This window comes from Manis pentadactyla, chromosome 7 (assembly GCF_030020395.1).
Source record: "Manis pentadactyla isolate mManPen7 chromosome 7, mManPen7.hap1, whole genome shotgun sequence".
Lineage (NCBI taxonomy): Eukaryota > Metazoa > Chordata > Mammalia > Pholidota > Manidae > Manis > Manis pentadactyla.
Window position 1 is genome coordinate 40,341,247 of NC_080025.1, and position 20,427 is coordinate 40,361,673.

Below are 20,427 nucleotides of genomic sequence, written 5' to 3' on the forward strand. Positions count from 1 at the left end.
ATTCTATGAAGCTAACATCACCCTAATACCAAAACCAGGCAAAGACCCCACCAAAAAAGAAAATTACAGACCAATATCCCTAATGAACCTATCATCTTGTTGAGTAGATGCAAAAATACTCAACAAAATATTAGCAAACCGAATTCAAAAATATATCAAAAGGACCATATACCACAACCAAGTGGGATTCATCCCAGGGATGCAAGGATGGTACAACATTCGAAAATCCATCAACATCATCCAACACATCAACAAAAAGAAGGACAAAAACCACATGATCATCTCCATAGATGCTGAAAAAGCATTTGACAAAATTCAACATCCATTCATGATAAAAACTCTCAGCAAAATGGGTATAGAGGGCAAGTACCTCAACATAATAAAGGCCATATATATGATAAACCCAGAGCTAACACCATACTGAACAGCGAGAAGCTGAAAGCTTTTCCTCTGAGATTGGGAACAAGACAGGGATGCCATTTCTCCCTACTGTTATTCAACATAGTACTGGAGGTCCTAGCCACAGCAATTAAACAAAACAAAGACAAACAAGTAATCCAAATTGGCAAAGAAGAAGTTAAACTGTCACTATTTGCAGATGACATGATATTGTACATAAAAAACCCTAAAGAGTCCACTCCCAAACTACGAGAACTGGTATCAGAATACAGCAAAGGTGTAGGGTACAAAATTAACACACAGAAATCTGTAGCTTTCCTATACACTAACAATGAACCAATAGAAAGAGAAATCAGGAAAACAATTCCATTCACAATTGCATCAAAAAGAATAAAATACCTAGGAATAAACCTAACCAAAGAAGTGAATGACCTATATCCTGAAAACTATAAGACACTCTTAAGAGAAATTAAAGAGCACACTAACAAATGGAAACTCATCCCATGCTTTAGGCCAGGAAGAATTAATATCGTCAAAATGGTCATCCTGCCCAAAGCAATATACAGATTTGATGCAATCCCTATCAAATTACCAACAATACTGTTCAACGACCTGGAACAAATAGTTTAAAAATTCATATGGAAACACCAAAGACCCCGAATAGCTAAAGCAATCCTGAGAAGGAAGAATAAAGTGGGGGGGATATCGCTCCCCAACTTCAAGCTCTACTGCAAAGCCACAGTAATCAAGACAATTTGGTACTGGCACAAGAACAGAACAACAGACCAGTGGAACAGAATAGAGACTACAGACATTAACCCAACCATATATGGTCAATTAGTATACGATAATGGAGCCATGGACATACAATGGGAAAATGACAGTCTCTTCAACAGATGGTGCTGGCAAAACTGAACACCCACATGTAAGAGAATGAAACTGGATCACTGTCTAACCCCATACACAAAAGTAAATTCAAAATGGATCAAATACCTGAATGTAAGTCATGAACCCATAAAACTCTTAGAAAAAAACATTGGCAAAAATCTCTTGGAGATAAACTTGAGGGACTTCTTCATGAACATATCTCCCTGGGCAAGGAAAACAAAAGCAAAAATGAACAAGTGGGACTATATCAAGCTGAAAACCTTCTTTACAGTAAAGGAAACCATCAATAGAACAAAAAGGTACCCTACAGTATGGGAGAATATATTCATAAATGACAGATCCGATAAAGGGTTGACACCCAAAATATATAAAGAACTCACATACCTCAACAAACAAAAAGCAAATAATCCAATTAAAAAATGGGCAGAGGAGCTGAACAGACAGTTCTCCAAAGAAGAAATTCAGATTGCCAACAGACACATGAAAAGATGCTCCACATCGCTAGTTATCAGAGAAATGCAAATTAAAACCACAATGAGATATCACCTCACACCAGTAAGGATGGCTACCATCCAAAAGACAAACAACAACAAATGTTGTGGAGAAAGGGGAACCCTCCTACACTGCTGATCGGAATGTAAACAAGTTCAACCATTGTGGAAAGCAGTATGGAGGTTCCTCAGAATGCTCAAAATAGACATACCATTTGACCCAGGAATTCCACTTCTAGGAATTTACCCTAAGAATGCAGCAGCCGAGTTTGAAAAATACAGATGCACCCCTATGTTTATCACAGAACTATTTACAATATGCAAGAAATGGAAGAAATGTAAGTGTCCATCAGTAGATGAATGGATAAAGAAGATGTGGTACATATACACAATGGAATATTATTCAGCCATAAGAAGAAAACAAATCCTACCTTTTGCAACAACATGGATGAAGCTAGAGGGTATTAATGCTCAGTGAAATAAGCCAAGTGGAGAAAGACAAATACCAAATGATTTCACTCATTTGTGGAGTATAAGAACAAAGAAAAACTGAAGGAACAAAATAGCAGCAGAATCACAGAACCCAAGAATGGACTAACAGTTACAAAAGGGAAAGGGACTGAGGAGAATGGGAGGGAAAGGAGGGACAAGGGCATGGAAGAAGAAAGGGGGTATAATGATTAGCATGTATAATGTGGGGCAGGGGGATTGGGAGGGCTATGCAACACAGAGAAGACAAGTAGTGATTCTACAACATCTTAGTACGCTGATGGACAGTGACTGTAATGGGGTTTGTTGGGGGAGACTTGGTGAAGGGGGGACCCTAGTAAACATAATATTCTTCATGTAATTGTAGATTAATAATAACAACAACAAAAATAGACACACACACACACAAAAAAATTCAGTGGCGAATCCATTTGGTCCAGGGGTTTTGTTCTTTGGAAGTTTTTTGATTACCGATTCAATTTCTTTGCTGGTAATTGGTCTCTTTAGATTTTCTGTTTCTTCCTTGGTCAGTCTTGGAAGGTTGTATTTTTCTAGGAAGTTGTCCATTTCTTCTAGGTTTGTGCATCTTGTTAGCATATAGATTTTCATAGTATTATCTAATAATTTTTTGTATTTCTGTGTGTTCCATCATGATTTTTCCTTTCTCATTTCTGATTCTGTTGATCTGTGTAGCTTCTCTTTTTCTCTTAAGAAGTCCAGCTAGGAGCTTACCTATCTTGTTTATTTTACCAAAGAACCAGCTCTTGGTTTCATCAGTTTTTTCTATTGTTTTATTCTTCTCAATTTTATTTATTTCTTCTCTGATCTTTATTATGTCCCTCCTTCTGCTGACTTTGGGCCTCATTTGTTCTTCTTTTTCCACTTTCAATAATTGTGAATTTAGACTATTCTTTTGGGATTGTTCTTCCTTCTTTAAATAGGCCTGGATTGCTATATACTTTCCTCTTAGAACTGCCTTCACTGCATCCCACAGAAGTTGGGGCTTTATGCTGTCATTGTCATTTGTCTCCATATATTGCTTGATCTCTGTTTTATTTTGGTCATTGATCCATTGATTATGTAGAAGCATGTTGTTAAGCCTCCATGTGTTTGTGAGCATTTTTGTTTTCTTTGTACAGTTTATTTCTAGTTTTATGCCTTTGTGGTCTGAGAAGTAGGTTGGTAGAATTTCAATCTTTTGGAATTTACTGAGGCTCTTTTTGTGGCCTAGTATGTGGTCTATTCTGGAGAATGTTCCATGTACACTTGAGAAGAATGTGTATCCTGCTGCTTTTGGGTGTAGAGTTCTGTAGATGTCTGTTAAGTCCATCTGTTCTAGTGTGTTGTTCAGTGCCTCTGTGTACTTAATTATTTTCTCTCTGGTGGATCTGTCCTTTGGAGTGAGTGGTGTGTTGAAGTATGATGGTTATATTTTATAAACTGATTGGTTAAACACATAATTCAAAAAACAGTGAAGACTTCAATGATGCTTTTCACCTGAGTTTGCAGGTCCCCCAGAGTGTCTTATGCATTTGAAGCAGAGTACTCCACTCACGTGGGACATGACTGCCTACTGGGCAGCCTGGGTGAAGGGCCTCCTCCTACAGTGCTGAGACACCTCCAAGGGTCCCTGCTGTTCAGGATGGGATCACAGCCATGCAAAATGCTTTATGAAGGAGCTTGGGGGATGTAATAAAGTGATAGAATTTCAACATAAACAGCATCACTGTCATAGCTGAGTGATGTCCCCAGGCAGCCACAACCACCTGACTGTACTGACACCTTCCATGGATTTTGTTTAATTTTAGGAAGAAAAAAACTTAAAACTCAGGTTCTAGAGCTCACTGGGGAAAGACCTCTCTGAATTAGTGGATTCTGAGTTTAGAATCTTTCTAGTTATTGTTCTCAGGTATCTATCCTGTTTCAGTTTCTGGCAAGCTTCATATTTTCAGGCAGAAATGTTAATAAATTTCAAAGGTTTATTAGTAGGGTCATTTGCACATAAAAATTCTGATATCCTTAGAATTTTTTTGTAAATGGTTTAAGGGTACTTCATTAAAACAGTATTTACAACAGCTTCCTCTTAGTAAGTGCAAAAGTCATCGGTGTTATACCATCTCCCAACTAAGGCAGTTTGAATTAATGAGTTCTTACTATTTTGAAGGGAACAGTAGAAGATACAACATAGGGATGATTTATTACAGAGTATGGTTCCATTGAGAGATGTCAGGGTCAGTGAATGAAAAGAGATGAAAAAGCTTAAAAACAGTGAATATAACTAAGAATTGTCATTGACTGGTTTTGAGGTGGGAATGTGATGGAAAACCCCTTTACTAAGATGTTGAGTATGAAGATGGGACAAATTTTCCTGATGTCCTTGTAGGCTCAGCAAAGAGGTGGGGATGAAGGAAATCTTTATCTTTGAGAAACTTCCTCAATTGTCTTTAATGTTTCTCTTGACAATAGGAGGGATCCTTTACCATGGCTAACTTGGGGGCAGAAGAGTGAGTGGACATTAAGGAGAGCTGCTGAGGGAAGGGATTTTGTAGACATGGCAGACATGCCTGACACCTTGGCTAGGCAACAGGTGCATTGTGTATAATTCTAATTCCTCACTAGGCGTGTTCATTGATAACACCACTCTCGTGATCATTCTGAGCAGTAATTCCCAATTCTGCTTTTCTTGGTGTAGCATTTCAAGATGGCAAACTGATCAACATTGTAATGCTGAAGAGCTCATGTGTTTAGGAAAGGAAGTAAGGAGAGAAAAATCCCCGCAAGCTCAAGCTTGTCATTGAACAGAAAGGTCATTCAAACACAGGTTTGCAACAGGGCCAATTGGGTCAGTTAGGAAAAGGAGATGAGAAGCCAGAAGAGACAGATACAACAAAATTGGTATGGCTGCAGGAGTCAGAGATGGGCTGCAGAAAAGGAGAAGCACTGCGCTTTGAGGCAGCTCCTTAGGGAGTAGGCAGGGGATGAGGGTGGAGCCAGTGGGGTGGTGTCTGTGAGGGATGGCATGCTGGCACAGAGAAGTGAGAGCCCACCAAGGTGGATGGAAACCATAGAAGCAGGAAAGTATTCTCTCTGCCCATGGTAGGTTTGGTCATTTCTTAGAAGGTCTACTGGACCAGAGCTGTCACACTTACCCATTCGTTGCACAGCCTTCAAGACCTGGCCCAGCACAGCTGTAGGAATTGGAAGAGAATCACACATTTTGATCAGTCTACTTCTTTAGCATTTTTTCTTGAAGAGTTTTAGTTAAATCATAAGGCAGTGTGAATTAAATTACTCTCAAATCATTAAAATCATAATGTGTCTGAATTTGGGGGCAGTGGTTAGTCACTTAATTCATTATGTGGTTGCTCATTCACTCAGCAAGCATTTCTGAGTGTGCACTCTGGGACACTGAATGAAGCAGGCAGCTGCTGCCTTCATTCCTGAATAGTATCACATATTTTCGATGTAGGCATATCTGTCTTCCATCTGGCTCTAGATGTCAATACCAGCAGAGGGGTGGAGGGACCGAGACTAGAACCACTCCCTGGCCATACTTATAACAGAGCAGGGGGAGGAACAGACAGTGAAGACATGTGTCTCAGTGGCAGGAAAAGGGCTAGGACATGTTCCAGCCCAGAAAGCCAGGAGTAGGAGATGGCTTCACCCACTTCCACCTGACTCAAACATGAAATGAAACAGAGATGAGCACATGTCTTAATGGGACTCCTGTGCAGCTGGGCTCCCATTCCAGTGGGGGAGATTTCATCTATGATTTTGACTACAGGGCAATGCTTGAAAAGGCAGAACAAGCTGGCTCGGACATGCAGCACATTTGCCAATAAAGTGTCAATAGGAGAGGAGCTCAAGATGGCAGCATGAGTAGAGTGGTGGAAATCTCCTCCCAAAACCATATATACTTTGAAAATACAGCGAATGCAACTATTCCTAAAAGAGTGACCAGAAGATACAGTACACCAGCCAGGCTACATCTACATGTGTGAGAATTCAACATCTTATGAAGAGGGTAAGATACAAAGCCGTGACCTGGGGGACCCGAGCACTCCCCCGACCCCAGCTCACCAGTGGGAGGAAAAGAATCAGAGTGGGGAAGGAGTGGAAGCACAGGACTGCTAAATAACCAGAACTTCAGGCACCCTAACCCCCTGGGTCGCAACATAGCAATAAAGCCTCTCACAGTGATAAGGAGCCTGCCGTTCATTCTCCACCTGGCACTGCAAGCAAACCAACTGACCTGCCATTGCTGAGGAGCAACCAGGGAGCAGCCCCACCCACAGCAAACCCACAGAGGTTTCTCCCAATGTGTGGCTAACCGGGCCAGACCCAGAGGCTGCCCCTGCCCGTAACTGACTGAAACAGATAGAAGAGACTGGTGCAGAGTCATGGAGGCATAAAGGGGCTTTATTCTCATTGTGAACATGCGTGGCTTGCTGGCAACCCCCACCAGTGTGCTAGGCCATCCTGAGGGCTGCCCCGCCCACAGCAGCTCATGGGATTAACTCAGGGGCTGTGCCCTGTGTGTGGCCGAATGGCAGTGGCAGAGGAAGCCAGCATGGATCCTGGAAAGCATGGAGGAACTCTGTTCTCACGGCAAACACATGCTGATCACCTGCAACCTCTGCAAGTGCCCTAGGCCATCCCAAGGGCTGCCCCGTCCACAGCAGCTCAGGGGAATCAACCCAGAGGCTTCTCCCTGTGTGTGGTTCTCTGGCACAGGCAGCAGAGACTGGTACAGAGGCCTGAGAACACAAAGGGGCGCCATTCTCGTGGGAGAACACACACCGCTCACCTGCAACCCCTGCCAGTGCTCTAGGTCATCCTGAGAGCCATCCCCCATGGCAGCTCAGGGGATAACCCAGAGACTGCTCCCTGTGTGTGGTTGCCTGGCACAGGCAACAGAGATGGGCAAGGCAACCAGCAAGCAGGAAGGGACTTTTTTCTCCCAGCTGACACATGTGCCAGTCATTGGAGATCACTTCCATTGCCATGAAAGGCAGAAGAACCTTGTTCAGTCCCAAATCCCTCAAACCCCAGAGTAAGGGCCGGGTGAGACCAAAATCACCAATCTTCCTGAAAAAAGAATTCAAAATAAAAGTCATAAGAGAAATACGTAAGACCTAAAGGATGAATTCCAGAGGGAGATAACATAAATGAAACAAACAATGGAAGGATTTAAGAGCAGACTGGATGAGGTGAAAGAGACTGTTAATGGAATAGAAATCAGAGAACAGGAACACAGAGAAGCTGAGGCAGAGATAGATAAAAGGATCTCTAAGAATGAAACAATATTAAGAGAACTGTGTGACCAATCCAAATGGAACAATATTCGCATTATAGGGGTACAAGAAGAAGAGAGAGAAAAAGGGATAGAAAGTGTCTTTGAAGAAATAATTGCTGAAAACTTCCCCAAACTGGGGAAGGAAATACTCTCTCAGAACATGGAATTCCACAGATCTCCCAACACAAGGGACCCAAGGAGAACAACACCAAGACATATAATAATTTAAATGGCAAAGATCAAAGACAAGGACAGAGTATTAAAGGCAGCCAGAGAGAGAAAAAAGGTCACCTACAAAGGAGAACCCATCAGGCTATCATCAGACTTTTCAACAGAAACCTTACAGGCCAGAAAAGAATGGCATGATATATTTAATGCAATGAAGCAGAAGGGCCTTAAACCAAGAATACTGTATCTAGCACGATTATCATTCAAATTTGAAGGAGGGATTAAACAATTCCCAGATAAACAAAAGTTGAGGGGATTTGCCTCCCACAAACCACCTCTACAGGGTATTTTAAAGGAACTGCTCTAGATGGAAGTACTCCTAAAGCTAAACAGACGTCACCAGAGAAAATAAAACCACAGCAAAGAAAGTAGACCAACCAAATACTAACTAAATGCAAAATAAAATTAGCTATCCATTAAATCAATCAAGGGAAACACAAAAGAGTACAGAATAAAACATCTAACATATAAAGAGTGGAGGAGAAAGAAAAAAAAGGGAAAGAAATAAAGAATCATCAGACTGTGTTTATAATAGCATAATAAGTGAGTTAAATTAGATGGTTAGATAGTAAAGAAGGTACCCTTGTACCTTTGGTAATCATGAATCCAAAGCCTGCAATGGCAATAAGTACATATCTATCGATAATCACCCTAAATGTAAATGGACAGAATGCACCAATCAAAAGACACAGGGTAATAGAATGGATAAAAAAGAACACCCATCTATATGCTGCCTATAAGAGACTCAACTCAAACCCAAAGACATACACAGACTAAAAGTGAAGGGATGGAGAAAGATATTTCATGCAAACAATAGGGAGAAAAAAGCAGGTGCTGCAGTACTTGTATCAGACAAAACAGACTTCAAAACAAAGTAAGAAGAGCTAAAGGACATTACATAATGATAAAAGGGTCAGTCCAACAAGAGGATATAACCATTATAAATATCTATGCACCCAACACAGGAGCACCAATATATGTGAAACAAATACTAACAGATTTAAAGGAGGGAATAGAATGCAATGCATTCATTTTAGGAGACTTCAACACTCCACTCACTCCAAAGGACAGATCAACCAGACAGAAAATAAGTAGGGACACAGAGGCACTGAACAACACCCTAGAACAGATGGACCTAATAGACATCTACAAAACTCTACACCCAAAAGCAGCAGGATACACATTCTTCTCAATTGCACATGGAACATTTTCCAGAACAGACCAACCAACTTTTCAGATTACAAGGGTATAAAACTAGAAATAAACTGTACAAAGAAAACAAAAAGGCTCACAAACACATGGAGGCTTAACAACATGCTCCTAAATAATCAATGGATCAATGACCAAACTAAAACAGAGATCAAGCAATATATGGAGACAAATGACAATGACAGCATAAAGACTCAACTTCTGTGGGACACAGTGAAGGCAGTTCTAAGAGGAAAGTATACAGCAATCCAGGCCTATTTAAAGAAGGAAGAACAATCCCAAAAGAATAGTCTAAATTCACAATTATTGAAAGTGGAAAAAGAAGAACAAATGAGGCCCAAAGTCAGCAGAAGGAGGGACATAATAAAGATCAGAGAAGAAATAAATAAAATTGAGAAGAATAAAACAATAGAAAAAACTGATGAAACCAAGAGCTGGTTCTTTGAGAAAATAAACAAAATAGATAAGCACCTAGCCAGACTTATTGAGAGAAAGAGAATCTACACACATCAACAGAATGAGAAATGAGAAAGGAAAAATCACTACAGACACCACAGAAATACAAAAAATTATTAGATAATACTATGAAAATCTATATGCTAACAAGATGCACAAACCTAGAAGAAATGGACAACTTCCTAGAAAAATACAACCTTCCAAGACTGACCAAGGAAGAAACAGAAAATCTAAAGAGACCAATTACCAGCAAAGAAATTGAATCAGTAATCAAAAAACTTCCCAAGAACAAAACCCCTGGGACAGATGGATTCACTGCCAAATTTATCAGACATTTAGAGAAGACATACTACCCATTCTCCTTAAAGTTTTCCAAAAAATAGAAAAGGAGGGAATACTTCCAAACTCATTCTATGTAGCCAGCATCACTCTAGTACCAAAACCAGGCAAAGACACCACAAAAAAAGAAAACTACAGACCAATATCCCTGAGGAACATAGATGCAAAAATACTCAACAAAATATTAGCAAACTGAATTAAAAAATACATCAAGAGGATCATACACCATGATCAAGTGGGATTCATCTCAGGGATGCAAGGATTGTACAACATTTGAAAATCCATCAACATCATCCACCACATCAACAAAAAGAAGGACAAAAACCACATGATCATCTCCATAGATGTTGAAAAAGCATTCAACAAAATTCAACATCCATTCATGATAAAAATTCTCAACCATATTGGTAAAGAGGGCAAGTACCTCAACATAATAAAGGCCGTATATGACAAACCCACAGCTAACATCATACTTAACAGCGAGAAGCTGAAAGCTTTTCCTTTAAGATCGGGAACAAGACAGGGATGCCCACTCTCCCCGTTTTTATTCAACATAGTACTGCAGGTCCTAGCCACGGCAATCAGACAATACAAAGAAATAAAAGGCATCCAGATTGGTAAAGAAGAAGTCAAACTGTCAATGTTTGCAGATGACATTATACTGTACCTAAAAAACCCTAAAGAATCCATTCCCAAACTAGTAGAACTAAAATCTGAACTCAGCAAAGTTGCAAGATACAAAATTAATACACAGAAATCTGTTGCTTTCCTATATACTAACAATGAACTAACAGAAAGAGAAACCAGGAAAACAATTCCAATCACAACTGCATCAAAAAGAATAAAATACCTAGGAATAAGAGGATGTGAAAGACCTGTATTCTGAAAACTACAACACTCTTGAGACAAATTAAAGGGGACACTAATAAATGGAAACTCATCCCATGCTCTTGGGTAGGAAGAATTAATATTATCACAATGGACATCATGTCTAAAGTAATCTATAGATTCAATGCAATTCCTATCAAAATACCTGCAGCATTCTTCAATGAACAGGAATAGAGTTCCAAAATTCATATGGAACCACCAAAGACCCTGAATAGCCAAAGCAATCCTGAGAAGGAAGAATAAAGAGGGGGACTCACTTCCCAACTTCAAGCTCTACTACAAGACCACATTAATCAAAACAATTTGCTACTGACACAAGAACAGACCCACAGACCAGTGGAACAGAATAGAGTCCTGATATTAACCCAAACATATATGGTCAATTAATATACAATAAGAGAGCCATGGATATACAATGGGGGAAATGACAGTCTCTTCAACAGCTGGTGTTGGCAAAACTGGACAGCTACATGTAAGAGAATGAAACTGGACTGTTGTCTAACCCCATACACAAAAGTAAACTTGAAATGGATCAAAGATCTGAATGTAAGTCATGAAACCATAAAACTCTTAGAAGAAAACATAGGCAAAAATCTCTTAGACATAAACATGAGTAATTTCTTCATGAACATATTTCTCCAGGCAAGGCAAACAAAAGCAAAAATGAACAAGTGGGACTATATCAAGCTGAAAAGTGCCTGTACAGCAAAGGATACCACCAATAGAACAAAAAGGCATTCTACAGTATGGGAGAATATATTTATAAAAGGCAGATCCAAAAAAGGGTTGACATCCAAAATATATAAAGAACTCATGCACCTCAACAAACAAAAAGCAAATAATCCAATTAAAAAACGGACAGAGGATCTAAACAGACAGTTCTCCAAAGAAGAAATTCAGATGGCCAACAGGCACATGAAAAGATGCTCCACATCACTTATCATCAGAGAAATGCAAATAAAAACCACAATGAGCAAAACCCCCAGACCAGATGGATTCACTGCTGAATTTATCAGACATTTATCTAGAAATTTACCCTAACATTGCAGGATCCCAGTTTCAAAAAGACATATGAACCCCTATGTTTATCGCAGCACTATTTACAATAGCCAAGACATGGAAGCAACCTAAGTGTCCTTCAGTAGATGAATAGATAAAGAAGATAGGGTACATATACACAATGGAGTATTATTCCACCAGAGGAAGAAAACAAATCCTACCATTTGCAACAACATGGATGAAGCTAGAGGGTATTATGCTCAGTGAAATAAGCCAGGTAGAGAAAGACAAGTACCAAATGATTTCACTCATCTGTGGAGTATAAGAACAAAGGAAAAAGTGAAGAACAAAACAGCAGCAGAATCACAGAATGCAAGAATGGATTAACAGTTACCAAAAGGAAAGGGACTTGGGAGGATGGGTGGGAAGCGAGGGATAAGGGGGAAAAAGGGGCATTACGATTAGCACATATAATGTAGGGGGGTAGCACGGGGAAGACAAGTAGTGACTCTATAGCATCTTACTACGCTGATGGACAGTGACTGTAATGGGGTATGTGGTGGGAACTGGATAATGGGGGGTGTCTAGTAACCATAATATTGCTCTTGTTATTGTATATAAATGATATAAAAAAAGTGTTAATAGTAAAATAAAGATTCCACTTAAATGGAAAAGTCTGACATTTCACTGAGGGAAAGGTGAAGAAGTACATCTCAAGTGGATACGGAGGCCTGAGGGTGCTTGTTGGGTGCTGTCATCTGGCCCCAAACATTTCCTGTGTCACCCGAGACCTCTCATCCTTACACTCCCCTCTTCTTAGTGTTGAGGGTCTATGCCCTCCCTCTCTTCCATTGGGTCAGACAGCACCTTCCTGCCCCTGTACTGCGTTCAGGCCACACACAAAGGCTTCTTCAGGCAGCAGGATACACAGGGAGGCCTCGTTATTTCAGAAGCTATTATCTGCTAGGAAATCCAAAATCGTCAAAGACAAAAAACATCACTAATGGATGACCTGATCATGTTAGAGCCCGCTATAAATATCCCTCCTCACTATTCTCACACTGTAACAGAGTGGACACTATGCAAAGTGGGTGCAAACTGAAATTGCAAATTTTAGACAAGGTGCAAGGCCTTAAGAGCAGCTTCTGAACATGCTGTGGGGAAGTGACAGGGATTGTTAGCAAGAAGCTACTGACAAATACACAGGCAGGCTGGAGGAAAAGAGAGGCAGGTTTGCATTAGATGAGGTGACTGACAGGGACAGGGACAGCACAGGTACTGTAAGAGAGAATGATTTGAGTACCAAAAGATTAGAAGGGCCAGCCTTGGAAAAGCTGCTGACATCCTTGCATGATTTTGCAGAAATGGCTGTTAACTATGAAGTAAAAGAGGCCATGTCATGCTGTCATTTAATTTTGTCAGGAAAGTTACTTCTCCCCTATTCAACTTATTCTTTTTTGCTATATATAATTAACATAGGCAAGATGTCACATTATTTATTTTAATTCATTGGGGTAGAGATTTCAAAGAAACTTCCCCTCATCACTTACTACGAGAATGTGGCTCCATGTAGAGATGGACTTGCCTCAGGTCTCCTTTCCCACTTCCTCAGGCACCCGGGTTGCTATCACGGGGAGGGCACGGCTTTTGGAAGCAGTGCTCTGGGCTCTGTCACTAACTGGCTAATGAGTCGTGGAGGTTACTGAAACTTCTTAAGTGTTCCTTTAGCAGTACAAACGGAGAAAGACATACACCACTCGGAGAAGTCAGTGAGAGGATGTATTTGATCATGTGCAGATTACAGTACACAATGAAGTAAATGTTTTCTTATTTTTCCTTACTCCCATCAATATTTCTTCATATCTTAACAATTAAACCCATTTCTATCATGTAATTCCTATAATTAATGGTTTTGGGAGAAGATACAAATAATAAGAAGATCACATAGAACCATATATTTGTCTACCAACCAAAAGGCTCATAATAAGTAATCAAACATATGAAATATAAATATTGTTGAAACTTACATATCAAATAAATAGCTTCAGGATTTCATTTGAAATAAAGGGGAAAAGAGACAGAAATTGTAGAAGGAAATACAATTTTAGTGGGGCACTGGAGGGAAATATAATTATAGTGGGAGACTGAAACCAGACAATGAAGATTTATTACCTGGAGAAAAGTAGATTTATTTAAATCTGGAGTAAATTCCCTCTTTCTGTATTTGGCAAACTGTTCTTATACAATGTAAACTTATTGAAGATTCCAACTTCCCAAGGACTTTCTGGACCCCTTCTCCTCTAAGCCCAAGGACATATGCTCACAGTCACAAACATAATATACATACACATTTATTTCCAAAAGAGAAAAAGGAGGAAAGATACATTTATTTTACACAGTTAACATGATTCTGCTTTAGAGAATTTCTGCCAAAATTGCTTATTTTTTGGAAATATGGAAAAAAATAGATTAAGTGAAAAACTAGCGAAGTATAGTTTATACATCAAGCTTTGTAGAGTTTGAAATTGGCCAATATAACCAGCATGTTGACATACCCAAAGGGAAAAATATGAAAAATCTTAAATTGTTACAAGAAGGTACTGGTAAAATTAAAAATCCATTTCATATTTTTAAAAATAGTTAAAAACTAGGAATAGATGATTATTTCCTTAACAAGATAAGTAACTCAAATTAACAGCAAATATTGTTCTCTATAGTGATTCATTACAGTCATTCCCATCAGTATCAGATATAAAATGTTGATGTCCACTGCCATGGGATTTGATATTATTCTGGAAATTATGGTCCTTTTAATACAATCTGAAACTTTTGGAAGAGAGATGAAGATGCCATTATTGAAGAAGATATGATCAGTTTCCTGGAAAATCCAAGGTTATGAACTAAAATTCTAATTGCAAAGGAAGTCCAGTAAAGACTATCAATACAAGATAACTATGCATGCCCCTCACCAAAAAATTAAAGCTATTTTATATATGAGTAATAATAAATAAGAAGATATCCTAGAAAAAGATCCATTTCACAATAGCAAAAATAAGTGTGAAGTACTTAGGGGATGAATGAAGAAAATTATAAGATTTTTCTGAAATAGCAAAAATTTTAATGCATGGAGAAATATATTATTTCCTGAATGGAAATACAAAATACTGTAAAGATGTTAGCCCTACCCAAACTAATTTACTGGCTTTAGTTTTTTATGTTTTTGTTCCTTTTGGTGTTAAACTTGGCAAATATTGCCAGATCATTTGGTACAAACCAATGGAATAGACCCAGATTAGAGGGAGAAGCCAGCCATTTGCAAACTACAGAGAACCTCCAAACTTGTTGCATGTTAGCTGGGGATTTATTTTTCAGTCACCGAGGTTGGAGACTTCTGAGCCAAGGGGTCACAGGATGATGGAGCCCTTTTGCATTCAGCCCCACTGACACTCAGGAAGGTGACCAGGGTATTCATCACTCCTGAATCCAGGCCACTTGTCTGCAGCCCCAGGTTCTTTCATAGAAATGCAATTAAAATACATTTTGGTAAACTGAGGCCATGCTTGGGAAAATTTTCAAGACTTGAGTTTTTGAAAGCCAGGTTGGAAGGTTCTATATCCTTTAAGAACACTAATCATCACCACTGTCAGAATCAGAATCACCACCATTACTACCATGAGCACTGGTATGGACATTGTCACCATTGTTGTTACAGCCGCCGCATCACCAGCTCCCACCATCACCATCATCAGAGGCTCCACTACCACCATCACCACCAGCGCCCCCACCATCATCACCAGCACCCCCATCATCACCATCCCCCCTACCTCCATCATCACCCCCCCACTATCATCACTGGCTCCCCACCTCTGTCACCAGCAGCAACCTCCCACCATCATCACTGATCGCACCACCACCATTGGTGCAATCACTGATTAGATGCTCACATTCCAGACACTATTCTCAGTATATTGCACATATTAAGATCACAAAAATCCTGCGAGTTATGCAGGATTATTAACCTAATTTACATACGAGGAAAGTGAGAAGTTAAACTTGTCCAAGGCCACAGGGCTACTAAGAGATGGATCCAGAGAAGAAAGAGTATCAGTTCCAAATAAGGTGGAGGACTATGAGATACAAGGAAAGGTGAGGTAACACAGATGACAACTCAACTTCTCCTGACTGCTGGGAGGGGCCAGTTTGACTGCACAAGTACCATTTCAGAAAGTAAGGTACATACACTCAAGGGCTTCTGCTAATTGCCATCAATGTAGTTTAAATTATGTAGTAACACAGCTTGGCAATCAATTAGCTGAAAGAAAAAGTGTTTTTAAGCAACGTTCCAGGCAATGTGATCTATTGATTGCAAAACAACCACTAAAGATTCCCATACGATTCCCTGTCACCTGGACAGATGTGTAGAAACCTTTGGTGGGGATTCTGATTCTGACAGTGGTGATGATTAGTGTTCTTAAACCTCTGCTCTCCTTCCACCAGCCACTTACTCCTTCTTGTTTGGACATGGCATTGCAGCACAGAGCCCTGGCATGATAAACCTCATGAGAGGCTGAGAGGCATTCCCGCCAGCCCCTGGATCTGCCCCTGAGCTTGTCACTGCTGCTGCCATGGCCAATGAGGCCAAAACGCTGTAAATAACTGGCTAGAATACAAACTTTTGTAATTTATTGCCTGGAAATTTTGGAGACATTTTCAATCTCTGAATTTGCAAGACAGGAAACATGTTCCTCTGTACTTTCTTTTCTAGGGCCAGAGCCTCCACTCACCCGTAGGTACAGTTTGAATGGCACAGACGGCACACGTGATTGGCATCTGCAAACTTCCAGACCAGGGTATTGTTTTCCCCCATGACTCCAGCGGGGCAGGTCTTGACGCAGTGTGGGCCATCGATGTAGTGGGCACACTTTACACAGCTGTCTGGTCCCTGCACCGAGGTGGAGAAATATGCTTATGGATGTCTCTTTCTTTTTCAAAATGGAAGTAACTTTTTACTTGAAATACTTACTATGAAAAAAGCCAAATAATAATAGAAGTTCTTAAAGTACAAAGCAGTTTGTCTGTGATTGTGCTTCATGATAATGACTGCTGTTACCAGCTTACCATAAAGTCCTCCTGATTTTAAATGCATATAGTATATAAGAACATAAAAAAAGTACTCTATACTTTATCACATCCTACTTAATATGTTGTGGGCATCTTTCCTTGTCAAAACAATCTTATTGGCTTACATGTATATTTATATCCCTATTGGTCAGATTGACTTCCTTGCGCATCACACTGAAGTTAAGAGGAGGCTCTCTGGGAAGCCAGCCTTGCTGAAGCAAATTTAAGTAAACTCACATCTATGCTTCTCCAGGACAAGAAGGTGTTATGTGCACTGGTGGCTGCATAATTAACTGTGTTAAATTTGATCTTGTCAGTCAGACTTGGAGTGCCCTTGCAGAACTCACATAAATGGAAGCATTGGGATGCTCAGGTGGCCCAACACTTCATGAAGGGACTGAAATGGAACAGGTGAGGAAGGGTTTGCCTGTTGGCCAAGCTCTCTGATGTCTCAGGTCTGTCCACTCAGAGACTGAGTGTTCCCAGAGCCAGAACAACCGAATGACTAAGCCAGTATCCCCAGTTAATTAATTTCAATGATGAACACTTAGGCCAACACCCATGCAAACCTATAAGCCAAGGTTTTGCTTTGTAACCAGCCATGCTGACACCCTGTGCTGAAAACCAGTCTCACTGTGTCTCGTCTGATTCACAGAAAACTTCTGGAAAACATTTTCAGTTACAGATTTGGATACGGCTGTTGAAGCTCAAATCCAAACACAGCTCCTTATATAAATAATCCTGAGAATTAACTACATCAGGATACTGATGTTGAGAGGGACCTGAATTCTCACTTACACCCTCCTAATGATGATTACTGAACGTGAAGATATATGACTGGGTTTTGAAAAGTTTTGCTACATGTTCCTTTAAAAATTATTCAAATAATTATAAACTGAAGTTAAATAAGAATTTGATGATGTTTGATTAAAATGATACAGCAGTGATGACAAATGTCAGAAACAGTGAAAACTGGTTGACAGTATGCCCAGTCCATCATGGGCTTCCCTGTTTCATAGTGAGCAAGCAGTTATCATTAAATGTGTTTGGCGGATGTTGGACAGAAAAGGTGAACGTGCCTGCCAGGTGGGTCACATGATGACACCCCCAGTCACAGCCCCTCCCGCCTAGCTGTGAGGTGGCACGGCCCCTGCTCTGGGAAGTGGGCTTGGACGGCTGTCCTTAGAAGCTATAGGGCCACGTTGTGGGGTCACTGTTGTGGTTCTGCTACTGGGAAGGCTTGGCCCTGTGACGTGTGTATGAATAACATAAAATGTGCTCCTTACGTGTCCTGTGCAGGTTATATTCATGGTCTGGGGCAGGCATTCTGGATGGCACTGTATGCACTCGGAATTCTCCACAAACTCCCTTGGCTCACTGACAGGAGGAAGAAAAGGAACTCATCAGTGCCACCTTTAGAGGCCCTTCTTCAAAACGCTGTCTGAGTCAGTCTGAAATTTCAGGTGACACAAATCACCTCTCTCAGAAATGCAAAACAATTTTAGGTGAACATCAGATAGTCAGGATTCTAGGACTACACTGTAATATAATAAACTGATTCTATTAACTGAATCCTTGGTCATCTCTCTGAATAAACACACAAGCCTCTTTTATAATCAAAACATCTTCCCTACAGGCACAGGTAAGCCAACAAATGAAAAAGAATTGTCCTTAAGAGGCACCCCCACAATATCAGTCATGGATACTTAAATTCAGCTGGAAAGAAATGGTAATTGCAGACTAAGCACAGTAAAGGATGGAGAGAGATTAAAACTTGTTCAATGGTTATTAATAAAAACAGTAAGTATGGAACACAGGTGTGAAAAGTTTTGCTTGTAATATTTTCACCATTCCTTAAAGATGCATAGATTAGTGTTAAGCAAGAAGCTGATGTTTGATTGAAATGACAAAACAGTTGTGATAGATGTTAAGACTGAAATCTGCCTGGTAATTAACTACAGGTCTTTGCTCCAGGCAGTGTACAGGAGTGTTTACATCCAACACCGTGTTCCTTAAGTCCTCTCTTTCAGGCAAATGGCATCAATTAAAGCAAATCCATTGAACTGTTTTATTCCACACTCCCTGGGTTACCACACCTGCTGAAGGAGCCAGTCTTGCAAAGGGAGCAGGTGCCATGGAAGCCAGGGTTCTAATGGAAAGGACTGGGGCACCCAAAATGGTTATTTTGATCACCCTGTCTCTTTAAGCAGATGTGAAAGCTGAAAACTTGAGGTATGTGCCTATTTGTAACAGTAAGGACTGCACCTGACTTCTTGTTGAAATGGCATTATTGATTATGCAAATTGCTGTCAGGTCCCTGAGCTTATCAGCTAAAGGGAACTGAACTTGGTCTTCTCGCCTGCTGCTGACCATTTCCTGATCTAAATTGTAGCCCAAGCCCTGACAGTGAGACAAGGATTTCTGACAGCCATCCATAATTCCTAAGGCTCATCTCCATCATGGAATTTCTACTCTTCTTTAAGTTAAAAAAAAAATTGTCTCTGCCTCTTTCTATCCTTCCATTTTACTTTCCTATTTATTTTTAGTAGTTACTTGTGGTCATTCAAAGCCTTACATCAATATCAAGATTCCCATGGAATCAATAGACTGGACTTTTTACTGATTGCAAATAAATTAAACAAACGTTATATGATTGCTTACTTCATTGTGTGTGGTTATATTTAAAGTTATTCACACTGTTCAATATTTCCTGGACATAAAACAAAAATTAACCAGAAAATGTAATTTGCGTTAACATATTTTGACACATCAGGAAGAGTACAGAGAAAGACCAAATGGCCATAGTCTTGGCCACAGGAACCACTTAAGACTGTTCTATTTGTCTTGGGAGCTTTGAATAGCTTAGAAAAATATAAGATATTTCTGAAAGAGAGACCAAATGGATTAGATTAAGTAATGAAAAATTTTGTGCATTTTCTTTTGTGATTAACAGTTGCCAATAACAACAACAAAAAAAGGGAATAGGAGAAAAGGGAAAAGATGAGAATCAAACAGAGTAACTATAAACTCTACAAAAACAATCGTTAAGTCTAGTTATTATCAAAACAAAGGGGTTAAAAACCTCTTACCCCTCCAGAACATTGCACTTCTCCACACATTCCCTGCCGCGGCTGACGTTTCGGCAGGACACACAGTCCTTAGGCTCCAGGCCCCAGCAGCCCTCTGATGAGCATAACGAGTTACAGATGTGGCCTACAGCCTCTGGGAAGAGAGTGAGCCACAGACAGGGTCAGTGAGGGACAGGGGCCAGAGGGGCCCACTGAGGCACCTGTAAAGGAGGTGCTGGGTTCTCTGTGATCTCGAGCTGCACAGACCAGCTGGGAGCCCTAGAAAGATGCTGTGACACAACGTGGGCTCCCAGAGGCTGACTGCAAGTCCCCCTTTCCCTACTGGGTGCTGTGGGCACTGGACTAGGCCTGGGCACAGCCTGTGGTAACAACAGGGAAGGGGTGAGGCTGCTTCCATGTGCTAGCTACCATGCCAAGAGCTTGACGTACAGAATTTCATTTAATTATCTCAGTAGCAGTGGGAGTTATTATTGTCTCCACTTCATGGATGAGGTAGCCAAGCCTAGAGCTACTAAGTATACTGACCAAGGTCTCA

At 40.3% G+C, this 20,427-nt stretch overlaps 1 protein-coding gene across 5 annotated transcripts in view; it reads right to left on the reverse strand.

Moving 5' to 3' along the window:
- EGFR (epidermal growth factor receptor) overlaps window positions 1-20,427 on the reverse strand; it is a 209,687-nt gene that overhangs the window by 32,836 nt on the left and 156,424 nt on the right. For 3 of the 5 annotated variants that reach the window (XM_036910343.2, XM_036910342.2, XM_057505312.1), the window contains exons 13-16: window positions 19,893-20,025; window positions 18,090-18,180; window positions 16,467-16,624; window positions 5,417-5,455 (exon numbers count right to left, since the gene is read on the reverse strand). In XM_036910343.2, coding sequence (XP_036766238.2) covers window positions 5,417-5,455; window positions 16,467-16,624; window positions 18,090-18,180; window positions 19,893-20,025 — 421 coding nt within the window. Of the gene's footprint in view, window positions 1-5,416; window positions 5,456-13,733; window positions 14,561-14,636; window positions 15,194-16,466; window positions 16,625-18,089; window positions 18,181-19,892; window positions 20,026-20,427 lie in introns of those variants that run through there. The other 2 variants (XM_036910347.2, XM_057505313.1) reach the window with 2 other exon arrangements.